This window comes from Triticum aestivum, chromosome 7A (genome assembly GCF_018294505.1).
Source record: "Triticum aestivum cultivar Chinese Spring chromosome 7A, IWGSC CS RefSeq v2.1, whole genome shotgun sequence".
Taxonomy (NCBI): Eukaryota; Viridiplantae; Streptophyta; class Magnoliopsida; order Poales; family Poaceae; genus Triticum; species Triticum aestivum.
This window is the reverse complement of record NC_057812.1, coordinates 100,738,057-100,757,787: the sequence shown is the minus strand read 5'-3', so window position 1 is coordinate 100,757,787 and position 19,731 is coordinate 100,738,057. Positions and strand designations below refer to the sequence as shown.

The window sequence follows — 19,731 nt, the reverse complement described above, 5'->3', positions numbered from 1 at the left end:
TTATTTGTTTCTTCAACTCAACTAATTCGGATGGTGCCATTCGGTACGGTTTCTTGTATATGGGGGTGGTTCCTGGTGCGAGCTCAATGCTGAATTCTATCTCTCGGTCTGGTGGCATGCCTGGTAGCTCTTCAGGGAATACATCTGGAAATTCACACACTACTGGAACCTTGTTTAGCTCAGAAACGTCCACCTTATTTAATCTCGGTTGCCGGGGTATTTTTCCTTCCTTGGCTGATACTCTTATTGTCTTCCCTTGGTGGTGTGTGAGAATTACGGTCCTGTTGAAACAGTCGATAAACCCCTTGTTGGTGGTTAGCCAATCCATCCCTAGGATGACATCCAGTCCTTTATTTTCCAACACAATAAGATTTGCGTGAAACTCCAATCCTTCGAACTCAATGACCACATTCTGACAGTAATTCTGAGTAACTTGCTAAATCCCAGGGGACTTGATGATCATGGATTTCTCCAAAGGAAGCATCGAAAAATTATTTTGCAAAGCAAAACTTTTCAAAATGAAAGAGTGAGAAGCTCCAGAATCAAACAAAACCATTGCAGGTATTGTGTTGACAGGAAACATACCGAGTACGATATCCGGAGCATTTTGTGCCTCCTCTTTGGTTACGTGGTTCAGATGACCCTTCCTGTGGTTATTGTTGGGATTGAAATTGTTTCACTTGGGCGCGGAATTGTTGCCGCCGTTGTTCGGCTTTGGGGTTGAGTTCCTTGGCTTGGGGCACTGTTTGGCATAGTGCCCTTCTTCTCCACAAGCGTAACAAGTAACGCCGGGGCGATAGGTGAATTCCTTGTCCCTTGCATGAAAATTCTTGATTGGGCGTGAGACATTGGATGAGGATTTGTGTGTCCCACCCTTTTGAAAATCTGTCCTGCTTCAGTGATTGCGAGCATGATTAGTCTGGTCCCTTTTTCGCTTGCGGATATCTTCCAGACTGCGTCTCTCATTTTCCAGAGTAATGGCTTTGTCCACCAGTGTTTTAAAATCAGGAAAAGTGTGCACGACCAGTTGGCATTTAAGCGCGGGCGCCAGACCGTCAAGGAATTTCTCCATCTTCTTGCTTTCAGTCATACGTTCTTCATTGGCATAGCGGGACAATAGAGTAAATTGACCGTTGTATTCTGACACTGTCATGTTCCTTTGTTTGAGGTCATCGAACTCTCTTTTCTTAATTTTCATAATACTCTTGGGAATGTGTGCACCACAGAAACCTTCCTCGAAATCATCCCAGGTTATATCATTTTCGTTGGGGTGCATGTGCAGAAAATTCTCCCACCATGATGCAGCTGCTCCTGTGAGATAGTGCGGAGCATATAGTACTTTCTCGATATCTGAACATTTTGCAATAATTAATTTTCTCTCCATATCTCGAAGCCAATCCTCGACTTCAAGAGGCTTGTCAGTATGAGAAAATGTTTGAGGACGTGTCTTCTGTAGCTCAGATAACTTGGAATGCTGCTGATACTGTCCATGGTGATTTCCCATGTTGATGACTTGGTTCATCATTTCACGATATTGTTGCTGACTCTGTTCATAAAGGCGGCACATTTGGGAAAATGCCGTTTCATTGTTCTGTTGACTCGACTGCCCTTGTGTGAAATTGTTGCCTGGTTGAGTGTCATAATCTTCCTCCGGCGGAGTAGGCATGGAGCGAGTCCAAGGACGAGACATTTTTTTCACTCTGGGGATATATTTTGTAAAACTCATAAGAAAAGCGAAGATGGTCGCAAAAACAAATCCAAAATTGCACAAGGATGGCAAATAATTTAAATGACCAAGATCACTTAAGAAAACAAATCGAATTGCGCACGGAGAAGGACTGCTCATTACATATCTTACACGCGGGCGATAATTATACAATACATCACTCAGGATATGCGTACATAATCCTGACATGTTATTTAGGCTAGTGTACTTCTCCAGATCCTACATGATGCGCAAACAGGCTACTTCTCACAACCTATGCACATATAAACATATTATACAAGGCGGTACATTACATGGCGGCTAAGCGTACTCAGGCGGAGATGTTGACGACCTCCTTTGCCCTGCCGAGGGCGAGGCGTAGCGAGGTTGGGGACTCGACTTCCTCCTCGCTAATAGGCTCCATACGTGTAGTGTTGCGCAGAGTGGACGGAGCGGTTGCCAGGGGCGGAACAACACGAACAGGAGTGGGCGCGAAGGGTGGTGCGGTGCGCGCTGGAGTGGGTGCAATGACTTGGTTGAATTCTTCGGTAGAAGGTAGGCGACGAGTAGGCGTATAAGATGCTGAGGACGAGACCAAAGTCAGTGGCGGTGCGGTGGGTAGGAGCTCCCTCCTGTTGGCAGCACAGCCATGAACTGAGTCCATGCGGGCAGCCACGAAGTCGTCCGCCAGGTTGTCGAAGGCTGCCTCCAGGGCCCGGAGATACTCAATGAGCATCTCAAAAGCCTCGTCTCGTTCTCCTCTGGGGCAGGAGTATGCGTAGTGACAGGTGTAAGGCACATGGCACGGAAGATAACGGTAACGACGAGTCTTCATCACGGGGAGGACATCCCTGAGACGAGCTATCGCCTCGTGGGCTGCCATCTGCATAGCATGCCTCTCCGTAGGCATGGCTCTTCCCAAGAACCGGAAGCGGCGTAACTCACCACGCCCTCCCTTGAACTGCACCGTGACCTGGTGCATGGTCAGACTGTCATTGACTCGGTGCTGGCAGAGTGTGAAGACTGGGCGCACAGATGGCCCCATCGCGGCCTGAACGATGAAGGAAAGAAGCTTGACGAACCCATCGGGCACGTTGGCGAAGGTCTGAGACTCGCAGCTGTTGTCGGCCATCTAGTGGCTTCCTACAGTCAGCCTGGCTCTGATACCAAGCTTGTCACGATCGGTTTTCCAATAAAAATATTTATTGAGAAACCAATCTTTTGAGTCCAGTATGAGAGAAATCCTCCTCACTGGTAGACAAATTCTTGATACAATAAGCCAGTAGCATAGGATATATTACAGGGTTGAGCTAGGGCTGCTCAAAAAATTATTACAAGCGCGCCAATAATTATACATAATGGCGGATATAACACAATGGTGTGGTGGCATACTACTGACTCCAGGATAAAGTGATGGTGGAATAACACAGGGGGAAATGTGATAACACGACTCTCAAACTGGCATCTCATCGAGCGTCGAGGTGAGGCTCTATAAATTTATTCGGGTTGCGGAAGCGGATATAATATAGTGACCAAATCCAGGGTCGCACGAGACTGACTGGGATTCCTCTAGGCGTCGGACTCGCTATCGAACTCTTCATCCATGAGATCGCCTTCGTCAGCATCTGGCCAAATCAACAAGCCAGTGAGTACTTTGAAAGTACTCGCAAGACAGTTCGGACGTAAGATATAACAAATGCATGCATGAATGCGTCATGATTAATTCACCAATGTACATTCAAAAATTAGCATAACGAGGTAAGTAAAAGGGAAACGGCGGTAGTCCGCCTGGAATCCCACAAAACATAAATGAAGACCGATCGGCTGTCTGAAGCGATGCCTCAAAAGGTGAACAAATAAATATAAGGAAATGATGCCACAGTCAGGCGTCTTAGCGACACCACATAAAGGGCTTTAAAAGGAATGCCACAGTCGGACGTCGGGGCGACATCACAGAAAGGGCTTTAAAAGAAACACCACAGTCGAGCGTCTTAGTGACACCACATAAAGGGCTTAAAAGAAATGCCACAGTCGGACGTCGGGGCGACATCACAAAGAGGGCTTTAAAAGAAGTACCACAGTCGGGCGTCTTAGCGACACCACATAAAGGGCTTGAAAAGAAAGTAAAATACAATAATGCCACAGTCGGACGTCTGAGCGACATCGCAGAAAGGGCTTTTATTCACAAGTAAATAATACTCATAATAAACATTCGATTTATGAGAATAAATGGGTTAGTCCATACACAGGAATAATCATTTAACCGGACTTAGCACTCATGCGATTCACCGGAGTCTCTGTCATCAAAACTGACATTTGATCAGGATAAGATAATATCGATCTTAGACATGGAATAGATGATTTGGAGGAATATATGACTCTGCAGAGTTTGTACAAATTTTTTCCCACAGCCAACGGATTTCCGTAGTCCCGAAGGACTAGTTCCGTTTACGGTTTTCCGGGAGAAAACACAGCTAACCAGTACACACCCATTCTACCTCTCGATGCTAGGAATCACCCTAGACATCGTCCAAGAAAAACTTTTGAGACGGGGAGATCACAATCTCGAATAGCATGGGATCAAATTTATATACGCGCGCTCTAAGGGGTGCCCCCCTCTCGGTCCCAACCGGAAACACCCATGCCCCCTGACCGGATGACTGGCTTTAATCCAGGGCCAAGGAACCATCATCATGGCCTCTCCTTTTTGGTGTGTACCAGGAAAGCGGTTTACAACTTACTAAGCCATATTCCTTACGGAAAACCTGTGGTAGTACAAGGAAGGAAGAATGGAAGGAACTGGAATGATACGAGTTGACATTGAAGTCACATAGTCTGGCATAAGCCTGGCATGCTACAACACTGCCATCTTACCCATCCTCATGCCAACACATGGCCATGCATACTCACATCCATCCACTCATGGAACTCACTTGCCTCATCGTCTCAGGTAACAGGACATTCATCGGTATGTTCATCAACATGACATAAACTACTTAATGCAAACATGCCAAAACAATCATCATATCAAACGTTCAAACATGCTTGCCTGGTTCAGAGTAGTCGGAGCCTAGCTCGGTGAAGTTCGCGGCTCCGTCACCTCCTTCGGTATCTACGGTATAAAGAAAATATATGCGCTATCGTAAATACCAAGGGGTGCACAAAAAGTATTCCAAATATTTTTCAAATAAATCTGATAAAAAACTAGACAAAATTTTAAAGAGAACAGAAAAAGAATCAATCAAAAATACCTTTCTGTTTAAAAGTTATAAAGGTTTTTGCCCAGGGACTCATCTGTAATGAAACAGAAAGTTCCCATGGGCTAGCTTATAAAAACAGAAAACGCTTCGGCAGAAACTACGCCAGCCCAAAGGGAAAGCGCATTTGGCAGAAGGCGTTTTCAGAAAACGCTTCGTTTAGAAAGGACAGAGAGGCTGACAGCGGGTCCCGCCTGTCAGGTTTGAATATACGAACGGGGCGGCAGATTTCGCCAGTGCCCGAGAGACGCGGTGGTCGCCGGCGGCGATCCACGGCGAGGCAGGGGGATCGGAGGGTACCTCCGTGTTCAGGGCACCTTCCTGCGTCGGTTGGTGGTGGTGGTGGTCGCCGGCGAGTACCACGTTGACGGCGAGCTTTGCTCCGGCGGACGGCGGCTCGGGTGGTCGAGGGACTCGTCGGAGAGAGCTGTGAAGGACAAATTGATGCTGGCGTTAGCTTACTGGGTGCTAGAGGGAGTAACTGACGGGGTTTGGGCGCCGGAGACGGCCTCACCGGAGCGAATCGTGGTGGAGGCCGAGGCGGATCGGGGTGGCCGGAGTTGGGGGAGGAGACCTCCTCGAGGTCCTCCGGGTGGCTTGGCAGAGCTTTGGTGAGGTGTAGAGGTGGTGCGTGCTCGAGAGTGAGCTCGGGGGCCCTTTTTATAGGCGGCCCGAGGCGGTGGCCATGAATGGGGGTCTCCGGTGAAGGTTACGGCGGCGCAGGGCTTGGTCGGGGGTAATTAGGACGTTGGGCGTCATCGTGGAGGTCCACGGTTCCGTTTAGGTGCTAATCGAGCTGGGATTTGGTGGTATGGGCGAATTCGACAGAACGGGGCGGCGCGGGCCCGTCGGTGGCAGTGAGCATGTTCCGTGCTTGCCGGGCCACGGCGACGGTGCCACGGGCGTGCGCTGGCATGCATGAGGCCACGCGGAGAGCAGAGGGGCGTTGGGCGGCGCCGAACGGCGTTGAGCCGCCGTTCCGTCCCCTGTCGGCTGCCACGGGGGTTCGGCCGCCGCAAGACACGCCGGCGCGGGCGGCCAGGGGCGCCACCGACGCTGGGAAGACACCAAGCGCGCGTGCGGGGGTGCTGGCCAGGGAGAAGAAGCCGCGTGCAACACGCCAAGCGCACTGTCAACGCGTGAGTGAAGCTGACGGATGAAAAACGACACTGAAGTCTGAATTTTCTGAATTTGCAAAGGAACAGTGCAGCTCAGGTGTTTGACAGAATGTTTTTGGCCCCTGGGGATTTTTCCTTGAGTTGATTTTTGGTGGAGTGGCTTCTCATTGCTCCAGTAGGCTGCCTGATTTTTGGTGAAATTTTTGGAGAAGTGTAGGTATGAATTTCACCAAATTTGGCAAATCTGGTCCAAACTTGCAGAGACTGAATTTTGAAAAATTTGAAAAGAGGAGGAGTGGATCAAGATGGTTCTGGGTTGTGGGTACAAAGGACTATCTAGGAGAGTTGGTTTGAGGTCAAAATTTAAATGCAAAAGGGTACTTGCTTTGAAAAACTCTCAGGCTCCAAATAATTTGCAGAATTGATTTGAGGGGAAAAATAATTAGAATAAAATCCAAAACTTGCTTGGATTAGTTGGGACAGAGAACTTAGGTTGATTACAAGGAGGAGGGGAGGTTTTGGAGGGGTTTTACCACATGGGCAAAATACAAAGTCATGGGTGGTTTTCAAGATATGAAAATCCCAAGTTTTTCATAGAGTTTCTTTTTAAAAGAAAAAGATTAAACTCCCAAAATAAATTTGAGAGGGAACCAACAGAGAAGAAGTTTCAAAAGATCAAACACCATAGCTTGAATAAAAATAAAAACCTTGCCAAAGAAAAGGAAGTTTTTAAGAGGAAGGTTTTCTGGAAAAAATTTAAATGGCCTCTTTTCAAAAACCACAAAGTTTTTGCTGAAAACCAAATAAAAATTTTGGAGTGTCACACCCCTACTACAGAGACATGAAGGATTCATGCAACATGGACGAGCGTGCCTGATGGAGAAACTCAACAAAGCTCACGTCGTGTACGCGGCCAAGGAGGTGTACACGAACTACGACATGTACAGGCGGATCGTTGACATGAGGAAGTGCCTCCTTCCCCAAAACGGCCAGGGATCCAGCCGGAAGCAGAGCAATGGCAAGTGTCGTCGCAACAATAAGTAGATGATTAGATCCTTGTTTATCCTACTTTAGTATGCATGTAATTGCTTGCTTTGGTGTGTGGAAATGTTATGTGTGTAGTCACTTGTGTAATTGTATGCTTATTTTGGTTATGCAATGTTGTCTTTTTAAGTATATATGTTGATGCTCCGTAGACAGAGCGTAGATGTTGTGCGGACAAAGAAAATCACATCGCACACGGACTAAATAATGTAACCCGTCGGTGATGTTTTCATCAATCACTCACAATTGTATACTAGCAATCGTTTGCTCACAACACACATGGCTTGTTAGAAGTAATCGTCTGTGTTGTTATCGGTCTTTGCACACATTTCCGATTACACACTTGTTTGCCTTGTATCACACACATCCTGTTCATTTGAACCATTTCTGCTCTCATGTCTCAACGCAAAAAGTTCATCCGAATGAACCGCATGTCATATATCACACACTCCTTTGATCTGGCTGACTGTTTCTTTTGTGTTGCCTAATCACAAACAGTTCATCCGAGTGAACTATATGCTGTACATCGCACGCACCTTCATTTGGCTGCCCGTTTCTTTTGTTCCTCCTCGTCGCAAATAGTTAATTGAGCTGAACCGTATGCCCTGCATCGCACACGCAACTAAAATCTGAACCGTGTTTGATGCATCCTCCATCACAAACATTTTGCACCTTTTTTGACAAATTTTTACACCATCGTTTGCGATTATAGCATCACACACAGTTTCATCGAGGGTCTCTGATCATAGTGTCGCGTTAGCAGCAACCTATAGTAGTGCTAGCATATGTAGATATGGCATCGGAACACTAAGACCGAAAGGTGGAACGTGAATCATATAGTAGCTATGATCAACATAGAGATGTTCACCATTGAAAACTACTCCATCTCATGTGATGATCGGACATGATTTAGTTGATATGGATCATGTGATCATTTAGATGACTAGAGGGATGTCTATCTAAGTGGGAGTTCTTAAGTAATATGATTAATTGAACTTTAATTTATCATGAACTTAGTCTTGATAGTATTTGCAAATTATGTTGTAGATCAATAGCTCGCGTTATAGCTCCTCGTTTTATTTATGATATGTTCCTAGAGAAAACTAAGTTGAAAGATGATAGTAGCAATGATGCAGACTAGGTCTGTGATCTGAGGATTATCCTCATTGCTGCACAAAAGAATCATGTCCTTGATGCACTATTAGGTGACAGAACTATTGTAGGAGCATGCAGACGTTATGAACGTTTGACAAGCTCAATATGATGACTACTTGAGAGTTTAGTGCACCATGCTTTACGGCTTAGAACCGGGACTTCAAAAATGTTTTGAACGACATGGAGCATATGAGATGTTCCAAGAGTTGAAATTGGTATTTCAGACTCATGCCCGTGTTAAGAGGTATGAGACCTCTGACAAAGTACTTTGCCTACAAGATGGAGGGGAATAGCTCAGCTAGTGAGCATATGCTCAGAATGTCTGAGTACTACAATCGCTTGAATCAAGTGGGAGTTAATCTTCCAGATAAGATAGTGATTGACAGAGTTCTCTAGTCACTATCACCAAGTTACTAGAACTTCGTGATGAACTATAATATGCGAGGGATGACTAAAACGATTCCCAAGATCTTCGCAATGCTGAAATCGGTGAAGGTAGAAACCAAGAAAAAGCATCAATTGTTGATGGTTAACAAGACCACTAGTTTCAAGAAAAAGGGCAAAGGGAAGAAGGGGAACTTCAAGAAGAATATCAAGCGAGTTGCTACTCTCGGGAAGAAGCCCAAGTCTGGACCTAAGCCTGAAACTGAGTGCTTCTACTGCAAAGGGACTGGTCACTGGAAGCGGAACTACCCCAAGTATTTGGCGGATAAGAAGGATGGCAAAGTGATAGGTATATTTGATATACATGTTATTGATGTGTACTTTACTAGTGTTCATAGTAACCCCAGGGTATTTGATACCGGTTCAGTTACTAAGATTAGTAACTCGAAACAGGAGTTACAAGATAAACAAAGACTAGGTAAGGACGAGTTGACGATGTGTGTTGGAAGTAATTCCAAGGTTGATACGATCACCATCGCACACTCCCTCTACCTTCAGGATTATAATTGAACCTAAATAAATGTTATTTAGTGTTTGCGTTGAGCATTAATATGATTAGATCATGTTTATTGCAATACGGTTATTCATTTAAGTCGGCGAATAATTGTTGTTCTGTTTATATGAATAAAACCTTCTATGGTCATACACCCAATGTGAATGGTTTATTGAATATCGATCGTAGTGATACACATAGTCATAATATTGATGCCAAAAGATGAAAAGTTGATAATGATAGTGCAACATATTTGTGGCACTACCGTTTAGGTCATATTGGTGTAAATGTTGGGGAACGTGGTAATTTCAAAAAAAATCCTACGCACGCGCAAGATCTATCAAGGTGATGCATAGCAACGAGATGGAAGAGTGTAGTCCACGTACCCTCGTAGACCGAAAGTGGAAGCGTTATGACAACACGGTTGATGTAGTCGTACGTCTTCACGATCCGACCGATCCTAGCACCGAAGATACGACACCTCCGCGATCTGCACACGTTCAACTCGGTGACGTCCCTCATACTCTTGATCCAGTTGAGGCCGAGGGAGAGTTTCGTCAGCATGATGGCATGGTGACGGTGATGATGAAGTTACCAGCGCAAGGCTTCGCCTAAGCACTACGACGATGTGACCGAGGTGTGTAACTGTGGAAGGGTGCACCGCACACGGCTAAGAGATTGTCTGTTGTGCCTTTGGGGTGTCCCCTGCCCACGTATATAAAGGAGGGAGGAGGAGGAGGCCGACCCTAGAGGGGGTGCGCCAAGTGTGGGGAGTCCTACTAGGACTCCCAAGTCCTAGTAGGATTCCCCTTTTCCTTTCCGGGGTAGGAGAGAAGAAATAGGGAAAGAGAGAGGGGGGTAGGAAAGGGCAAGGGGGGCCCTTTCCCCTAGTCCAATTCGGACCTATGGGGGGGGGCGCCTCCTTCCGTTTGGCCTGCCTCCTCTATTACCGTATGGCCTAATATAGCCTCCCCTCCTCCTTCATATACAGGGGCAGGGGGCACCCCAGAGGCACATCAATTGTTCCTTAGCCGTGTGCGGTGCCCCCCTCCATAGTTTACCACCTCGGTCATATTGTCATAGTGCTTAGGCGAAGCCCTGCGTGGATCGCATCATCAATACCGTCACCATGCCGTTGTGCTGACGAAACTCTCCCTCGACCCTCTGCTGGATCAAGAGCTCGAGGGAAATCATCGTGCTGAACGTGTGCTGAACACGGAGGTGCCGTACGTTCGGTACTTGGATCGGTTGTATCGTGAAGATGTTCGACTACATCAACCGCGTTAACCTAACGCTTCCACTTTCGGTCTATGAGGGTACGTGGACACACTCTCCCCTCTCGTTGCTATGCATCTCCTAGATAGATCTTGCGTGATCGTACGATTTTTTTTGAAATTGCATGCTATGTTCCCCAACACGACCACCCTAAGTCAGTCATCGTCTCATGCTCCTATGATTGACATTGACATCCACTGCCAGGACGCCCATGAGCTGGGTGCGGTGTGTGTGTGTGTGGGGGGGGTTGCCCAGGTCATGGCCACCATCGAGGCTTTTGACGCAAGTGCCAATGTGCTTCCAGCCTTTGTCAAAGTCACAGCGGTGGCCATGATGGTGCCGAAGCTTTTGACACAAGGACCAACTTGCTTTCCACTTTTGTCAGTCTCTTAAAAGAGTCCCAACGATGGTCATGACGGACAAGGCCACCAATGGGACTCTTATGAGAGGCTGAACTAGCAAATCTAGAGATTGATGAAGTCATCACCGTCGCCTCGTAGTTGACGGGACACTTCTGATCTCAATAAGGTTACCAGCTGTCGAACTCCTCAAGTTGGTCGATGAACGGGCACCTCCACTGCCTCGCAATGATGTTCTATGGTTTGCTGATGCGCGTGGTGTATTCGAGACCGATCTTGGCCTCCATTGTCCTCTGGTGCCTTCAGACATATCCCTTGCCTCGATTCTCTCTCAATTGCGACCCTCATTGTTTTTTGTTGTAGTTCCTTTGTGCTCACCGACTTATCCCCCACTTTTTGTTGGGGAAATGCCATTATAGCTTTCTTTATTTCATCTAAAAACTAGATACATCAACCACAATAAGACTATGAATGGAAGAGGGAGCGTTCTTCATGCACACATCTGGATGTTCAACCCTAGTCCTACTAGCTAGTCCACGAGCCACACGATTCGTCTCTCGTGCACAATGCTCAAATATAACATGGCCAACATTATTACAAATGTCAAAGCAATCATCAAGAATAGGGGTTGCTCCGACCTGAGGCCCTCGCATGTCCTTGAGATGAGGACTGACTCACTTAGGGTATATCAACCGCTACTACTACTGAACTGAATAGTTATGAAAGTAGCTTTGATGGAAATGTCTCTAGGATTGAGGAGAAGAGTTGCTAATTTATTACCATCATCCAACAAAGATCTAGAGAAAAGCCAATTAACTTCAAAAAGATGGGTGCCAAATCCCGCAAAGGAAAAAAATCGAGGAGCGAAAATCGGGGTGTTACAAATGCATGGCTTGCACAATTACCTAAATGTTCTGCATAGATCTCTCCTACTTGGAACGCTTTATGCCTGCCAAGCTCCACATTGTAACTATGTTGCCTATGGCCATGGATACAACGTGTGCTACACCTTGCATATGACACCTATCCTCAATGGACCACATGTGTGAAGACAATTCAACGTCCATAAGGTAACAAGAACTCTCACTTTGCAATGTGCTAAGAATCCATGAGAAATTATGTCAACAACTTTTGGGGTGCTTCAAGCTTGCTTCATGATTTTTCATGGCCTTTTTGAGTATTGGAACCCAAAGATACTATGACTGATCATTGACAACATGTGTCATCTTGCGCAACATAATTAGTAAGGACGAGAGAGGCTAACCAGAGGGATCTAACTTTGACTACAATGCTGCACATGTGGAGCTGAAACATCAATCAAACATGATCTGGAGATTCCGCGTTGCACATCGCAGAATCGGGAAGCTCATCACCAACTCGAAGATGATCTTGTTGATCACTCGTGGCAAATTTGTAGTTCTTGATTCTTTTTTCGAAAAAAGCCCCCCCCCCCCCCGCTTTGTGTTACAAAGCAACCAACACCAATACAACCAACGATAGGTGCTGGGGCGGAAGCAACACAGTCACGCCCAAAAGGAGCGAAAGAGAAAATTTAAAAGAAACAAATGCCGGCAACGGCGGATCAACAAAAACAAAGAAGCCTCGCGACCACTGCGCCCAATGGAGATTTCCCACCAAGTTCCTAGACTCCGAAGTGCCGGTACCAATCAACACCTCCAAGAAGGGACACAACAATGACGACGCTGATGCCAAGGGTTCCCCCCGGTACGTGACGAGGAGAAAGGAAGGGTAGCCCCTGAGGCCCTCCAGGAAGGTCCATCGGCACCCTCAAGCGCCATCGCGTAGGAGTCGGCCACGCCGACAGGGATTTCTCTTGAACCCAACCTCACCTCAGGCACTCCGGAGCTCGCCACCAAACCGTCCACCACCCTGCGCCAACACGGTCTTGAAGCTTCCCACGCCGTCTCACCACGGCACCGCGAAGTGGGGGCCTGCACAACGCAGAAGAGGAGCTGGGACTAGGCGCAGCAACACCGTCGGAACGCGGGAGGGCCCAACCTCCACCGTCAACGACGGTAACCGACCAGACGCAATAGCAGGAGCATACTAGGCCCGTGGGCCCACAGGCCCGGTCGGGCCCTCAGATGCTCGTAAAGCTCCTGCCTTCGCGCTGCAGAAAGCACGCCGTCGGCGTCGCCGCCCCCGGTCAGTTATTACTTAATGCTTACGTTGTATTTGACTTTTCATATTTAAATTTAAAAACACAGAATTAAAAATAATGATGAAATATGTGCATTAGAAATATCAAGTTTTGAATTAATACGTTGAGCAAATATAGTTGAACTTGGGTTTGTATGCAAAAAAGGAGGAAGAAATAGCAAAGAAAGAAAAGAAAATGTAGGGAATTAAGTTTTAGGCAAAGGGCCAAGTGAAGATAATTTAGACCCTCAAAATTTTAGAAGTTGCGGGGCCAAAGCCTATTTCGAGAGAGAAATTTAAAAAGTTAAGTTTTGGAAGGAGGTTCTAGAAACTAAGTTTTATGAAAGGGCTAGAGATGCTTAAGCTGTCCTCCACCGCCGGGGCGGCGGCGGCGACGCGGATCCTCCGGCTGGCTCCCACAGACCCTCACCGCGAAACACTTCCCCCGTGAGACGCGACGGCGTGGCTGCTGCTGCCGCTCCTCCTCCTCCTCTCCATACCCCAGCCAATCTCCTCGGGCTTCCTGCCGCCTTCCGCCTTCCGCCGGTTAGCACTCTCCGCCTCTCGCCATTGCCGGGCTACAGTCGTAGAACGAAACGGAGGGGAACGCGGAATTTGTGGAAGCTCGTTCCTCCATCCAGCAAATAACAGAAAATCCCGATCTTTTCCTGACCGCGTCTTGTTTTCTAATTCAGGAAATCAAATTCCGGCGACATCCGTCCCGATCCCGGGTCGGATCTGCTTCACCTACGAGCAAGGAGGCCTCGGTTGGCGTTCTATAAGTATCATACAGAAGCCTACCCCTGCCTGCCCTCTGTTGCTTCTGCATCTACGAGAGAGATCATCAAGCACAGGGGAGAGGGAGATTGGGGAGGCATACAGCGAGAGCTCTGCTTCTTCATGTCGCCGTCTGGAATTCCCGTCGTGGGTAGCAGCATATCCAGGTGTTTGGCCTTGTCTGGTGTGCTGACAACGTACGGACAGAGGCTTGCCGAATTCCTCGCCGTTCACCGTCTGATACCCAGCGAGCCCCAGATCCTGGAGCTGCCGACACCGCCGGAGCTGCCGGAGGACATCCTGATGTGCATATTCGCCAGCCTTGAGACCCCCGACCTCGTCCGGGCAGGCTCCGTCTGCTCATCATGGCGTTCCGCCTGCGCCAGGCTCTGCAATCTTGGGCTCTTCAGGCAGACACAGACACCGTGCCTCCTATACACCTCTGAATCTGCCGGTGAGAGTGCCGCAGGCCTCTTCAGCCTCGTGGAGAACAAATCCTACACATTGGCTCTTCCAGACCCACCTATTCGCACCAGGTATGTGATCGGCTCCAACCATGGTTGGATCATCACCGCCGACGATAGGTCCGAGCTGCACCTCCTCAACCCCATCACCGGTGACCAGATCGCCCTGCCTTCCGTCACCACCATTGAGCAGGTGAAGCCCATCTTTGATGATGCCGGTGCTCTTCACAAGTATCAGTACTCATGGTACACCGGCACTCCACGCCTAGTCGACTTCCCTACGCCCTCGGTCTTTTCGCTTGGCGAGCTGCGGGACTACCTCTTTGAGAAGGCATTTTTGTCGTCTGATCCATCGACTGGAGATTATTATGTGGTACTCAAGCATAATCCGCAGTCACAACTTTCATTTGCAAGAGCAGGGGATGATAGATGGACTTGGTTGCCACCACAAGTTAATTATGCAGATTGTTTCTTTAAGGATGGCCTGCTCTTTGCATTGGATTCACGCGGAGAAGTCCGTACGTTTGATCTCAGTGCACCTGTAGTAACACAAAATATCGTTCTGGGGAGAATGAAGGCTTGGATCGAGGACTGCAACTACATGTACATTGCTCAAGCTCCATGCGGTGATTTGTTGCAAGTTTGGAAGTCAAGAAACTGTTTGGGTTGGGACGATGAGGATGTTTCAGAACATGGGCTTGAGGATGGGGAGGATGAGTACATTTCGGAACACAAGCTTGATGATGCGACAGATCTGTCGAGGCTGAAACCTGAGGATAGGGAGGATGACGATGTTTTGGAATCTGAGTTAGGCTCTGACTCTCATGTGGTCTTCACCGACAAGTTTGACGTATTTAAAGTGGATTTTGCTGCAACAAAACTTGAAGACATAACTAGCTCATGTGACAGTGTGATGTTTCTTGGGCATAATCAATCACTTTGTTTGAGTGCCGATGAATATCCACAGTTAAAGTCCAATCATGTCTATTTTACTGATGAGGATGATGCCTATCATCATTTTGGAAGCATGAAGAGTCAGCGTGATATTGGAGTTCTCAACCTTGGAAATTGCTATGTTGAAAGAATTGTATCACCTCAGCTTTGGTCCAACATGCCAGCCCCTGTGTGGTTTATACCAAATCCCCGGAAGATACATTTAGCATCACATGATTAGCCAGAAGATGCTTCCTTTATATTGATATATCAATCTTTGTACCTCGTTGTATGTCGTTCCAATAATTTTCTATAAAGAAAATAATAATAATAATAGTTTCAAACAAAAAATCTTGGAACAAGTGGATAAATGTGAGGTACATTTATGTGGCACGCTAATGATTTTGTTGATATTGTGACAGTTTTCTACTCCCTCTGTCCCATAATATAAGAGTGTTTTTGACACTACACTAGTGTAAAAAACACTCTTATATTATAGGACGGAGGGAGTATTATTTTTCAGATGTGCTAGCCCACTGAACTAGATATGGCGCCACTATAGAAATAGCTATAATTGGGATAACTCCATTGCTACAGTTTATTTGCTGATTTTATTTTTACCCTTGTACATGCTTCTAACACTCTGGATGAATAATTATTATCCAGTAACTGTATTCTTTGAAGTAAAACCAATGTAAATCATTTATTTGATCTTTAAGAAGATTTTGGTGGGCTAGAGGCAGCAAGTTGTTTCCAGATTGCTAATGTCCAGAAGGGATTTGCATCTTCATGACCTGCATATGCTGAAGCAGCTCCTTGCAGCAAGATTTGGGAGCAATATACTATTGCACATCCTAGTTTTTCTTCTCTGCGGTGTTTTCTCAGAAAAATGACGAAGTATGGAAGAAAATATATGCAGAGCAACGCTGAGGAAGTGCCAGCAATGCTTGACTTGTGTTAATTGTACTTGAAATCAGCGAGAGCATGTAGACTGCCACAACAATGCTTGATTTATGATGCAAATTCAGAGGTCATCGACCAGCGCGCACTCAATCACCATGCAAGCCTGAGGATGACAGGGATTGAAAGGATACCAGCAGGAGCTACCTCACTGAGTTTTGCTGAAAGAATGTCATTTTTGATATAACAAGCTAGGCGACAGTGTGATTCCTGAGTACTGATTCATCTTCTTTGTTGTTTCTGCTGATGATAGCTTGTCTTTTTCTGGATGGAGTAAGAGTTGTTGTGATCCTGGAGCTCTCGACTCGGAGAAAACCCTAGCTTTGGTCCAGCTGGACAGACCATATGCGTGAAACATGATTTCCTGTATTTTTCTCCTTTGGGTCCATAGAGCTTGTTAACCGTAGCTTTGGTTTACCAGGATGATAACTTAGTACCACTAGTAATAATGTACGTGCAATGCACGTTTATATTAGGTAGGATATTAATTGCACGTTATATTAGGTAAGATATATTTTATATATATATATATTTGTTGCATGTTGGTATTTGGTAAGATATCAATTACTGTTTTTGCGGAAATGGTAGGATATTAATTACATGGCAGATTTCATGGGATAGCGTGGAGTCAAAACGTGTTTATAACCAATGACAGTGGTGGGTAATTAAAGCGTTAAACGTGTTTGATGCTCAACATTGAAGTGATTTGAACCGCTAGATAACATGATTTGACGGTCCAGATGGTTTGGATCTGCCCCTTTGGATCTTTTTATATTGGTATAGATAGAACTTCTATAAATCAAAGAGAACAGTTACCTGTCTTTTTTCAGATTGCTCATTGGTGTAAGTTTTGGCATTGTAAACCTAGTTTCCAGCAAAACTGGCATCTTTCAACGAGTTCCATCTTAGAATTTACACCACAGCTCTCAGAATTTGAGTTAAATGTTCTTTGCGAAATATGATGGTAGAAGTTGAACATTTGGACACATCAGTACACTAATACAGTATTTGAATTAAAATGGAAACCTTAAATGAATTTCGAATGATGGGAATTTTGGCAAATTTGAAACGAGCTGTAGCATCATGGATGAAACGTCTATGTTCAGAACAAGTTAAATTGGCCACTCAAAGCTTGAAACTGTACCATCACGAAACACGTGTTCAGAAGAACAATGCCAATTAACTCACAGTGAAGCTTCTACATCCAGCTAAAAATTGCACTCAAACTTTTCACACAGAAGGTTAAGACTCACATTCTGACAATCAGGAAAGCTTTATGTCCAGAACATTAACAAACTGAAAATCTAGCAACAAACTCGCATTGCTTCCACGTAGCAATTTACAAAACATCACAATGTTGTTTATATACACATTCAGGACAATAACCGACTAAAGAAAATTCCTCATGTCTTTCAAACATGGCTCCACCTTTTTCTTGGACTGCATCGCGCTAAGCTCTATCAGGTCTTGGGGCCTTCTTCCACCAGCCTGAAATCAAACACAATATTATTTTGTAATGTTCCACAGTGTTATTCCAGTTATTCTATTTATATATTTTCTTACCGGCCTTAAGATCATGACAATACTTGTGATGTCTGCCAATATCTCCCTTGAACCTAGCTCTAACCATACAACCAGCTTTCTGACACTTGATACCTAAGGTCTTATGACGATTATTGCAATGTTTTTCGACCTGAAAGTTATGAGCAAACAAACAGTAGTACATCCATAGTTAAATTCAGGCAATGTTGCTGATGTCAAAGGTTTGCAAAAATATAACAGAAAGTAAAGACGTACCTGTGATTTTAATATTGGCTTTGGCTCGCCATCTTCAAGAAAGCACATTAGACACACTATTTTGTTTTTGGGGGTTTCTGCCACGTGGCTCAAGTAGATCGCGTATATCTTCTTATCCGGATCATCATCGCCGTCCTCCTCCAACTCCTCCTGCTCCACCACCACCTCCTCCTCCTCCTCCTCCTCCTCCTCCTTCTCCACCTCCTCCTCCTCTTCCTCCTTCACCTCCTCCTCCTGCCAAAATCATACTTAGTGACTTGACATTCAAATATTAGGCTCAAGAAAATTCAAAGGTGCTGAAGAGGGGGTAGGACGTCAGAGGTGCAAGGTAGAAAGACTGAAGATAGTGAACCTGCATGTGCGAAGGGCACCACATGGATTTCAGTTATTCTAACAACAATCTCACTATTCCAATGTAGTTGCAGTCTAAATATTGCAGTCTATGCACGTATGCTGGTGACACTAGCTTTCAACTTAGTTGCGCTCATTGATCTTGCATTACAATTGAGCTTTTGCTGATTGTACACAAGAAGCTCATTTGAGCAAAGACATTTTGATATCAAGTTTGATACGTACTAATCAATCAACATCACTAGATGAAATTTACCAACAGAAAAATCGAGATTCAGTGTCAATTCTCCTTAACATAACAGAAGAAACTCCCAACTTTCAGCAAAGATTCAGTGTCAATTACATTTTTCATACGCTGGATTACTGACAGCAAAGATTCATACCTCAAGAGAGATGATCGTGCCGTCGCAGCTATCCGGCGGTGAAGGCGAGGTCGGGGCCGTGTGTTGGGGCGCAGCCACACCATGGCCACTCGCCTCGGGTCCCTCCTGCGGATGGCACGGCGGGGAAGCGTTGAGGACGGCGGTGACGAGCACGTCGCTGTGTGGAGAGGCGCCCGTGCCGTGCTCACTCGCCTCCGTTACTCCCTCTTGCAGCAGGAGCGGCGAGGTCGTGGATGCCGAGGACTCCACTGCGGCGAGCGATGCGTCGAGGTTGGCCCCGAGCGCCGGGAGAGGCGCCGGGGAGGATGCGTCGAGCACGTCGCTGCGCGTGGAGGCGGCTGTGCCGTGATCACTGCCCCCCGGTGCTCCCTCCTGTATCAGGGGCAGCGATGGCGTGGATGCCGAGGATTCCACGCCGGCGAGCGATGCGGCGAGGTTGGCCTCGAGAGCAGGGAGATGCGCTGGCGACGACCCGTTGAGATGGGCGGCGGCGAGCACGTCGTCGTGCGGGGAGGCGGCCGCGTCGTCTCCACTCGCCTCCGGTGCTTCCTCCTGCACCAGGGACGGCGAGGCCACCCACCACCACCGCCGGCGCCACCGCCGAACAAGCCCGAACCGGAGCCACCGCCGCGGCGACGAGGCCAGCCACCACCACCACCGATCTGGCGCGCCCTGGTGCTCCCCTGGCTCCTCCGCACGCCTCATGGCCTTCTTGCGTCGGTTCTTGCTTTCTTGGCCAAGCCTGGCAGCCAAGAACTGAAGAACCCTTCTTGCTTTCGAGCGCGAGAGGACGGCTTCTCGGCGGTCGACGGTGAGGGGATCAGCGCGGAAGCTTCTTGTCTTCGTGCGCCAATGCGCGTTGAACGGGCGAAGGAAGTCGCCGGCGAAGCAGAGCCTCAGGCCTCGGCGGCGAAGCAGGGCTCGGAGTGGAGAGGGGCGGGAGAAGGGAGGCGAGAGGGCAGGGATTTTTTATTTTATTTTTCGGGATGACATAGAGGCGAGGGGGCTTTGGGTTTAACTCGTCCTGTTTCCTATTCTGGCACGTGGGACCAGGAT

General features: G+C 47.0%; 1 protein-coding gene and 1 long non-coding RNA gene across 2 annotated transcripts; one reads left to right on the top strand and one right to left on the bottom strand.

Moving 5' to 3' along the window:
• Positions 1-13,214: 13,214 nt before the first annotated feature.
• Positions 13,215-15,857, top strand: LOC123154334 (uncharacterized). The gene is made up of 2 exons (XM_044573091.1): positions 13,215-13,556; positions 13,706-15,857. The coding sequence occupies exon 2, from the start codon at positions 13,911-13,913 to the stop codon at positions 15,423-15,425; it is 1,515 nt and encodes a 504-aa protein (XP_044429026.1). The 5' UTR covers positions 13,215-13,556; positions 13,706-13,910; the 3' UTR covers positions 15,426-15,857.
• A 1,617-nt stretch (positions 15,858-17,474) lies between these two features.
• Positions 17,475-18,085, bottom strand: LOC123148412 (uncharacterized). The gene is made up of 3 exons (XR_006473819.1): positions 17,942-18,085; positions 17,708-17,837; positions 17,475-17,632 (listed from the first exon to the last, which is right to left on the bottom strand). It is a non-coding gene; the product is annotated as an uncharacterized lncRNA (long non-coding RNA).
• Positions 18,086-19,731: the final 1,646 nt, after the last annotated feature.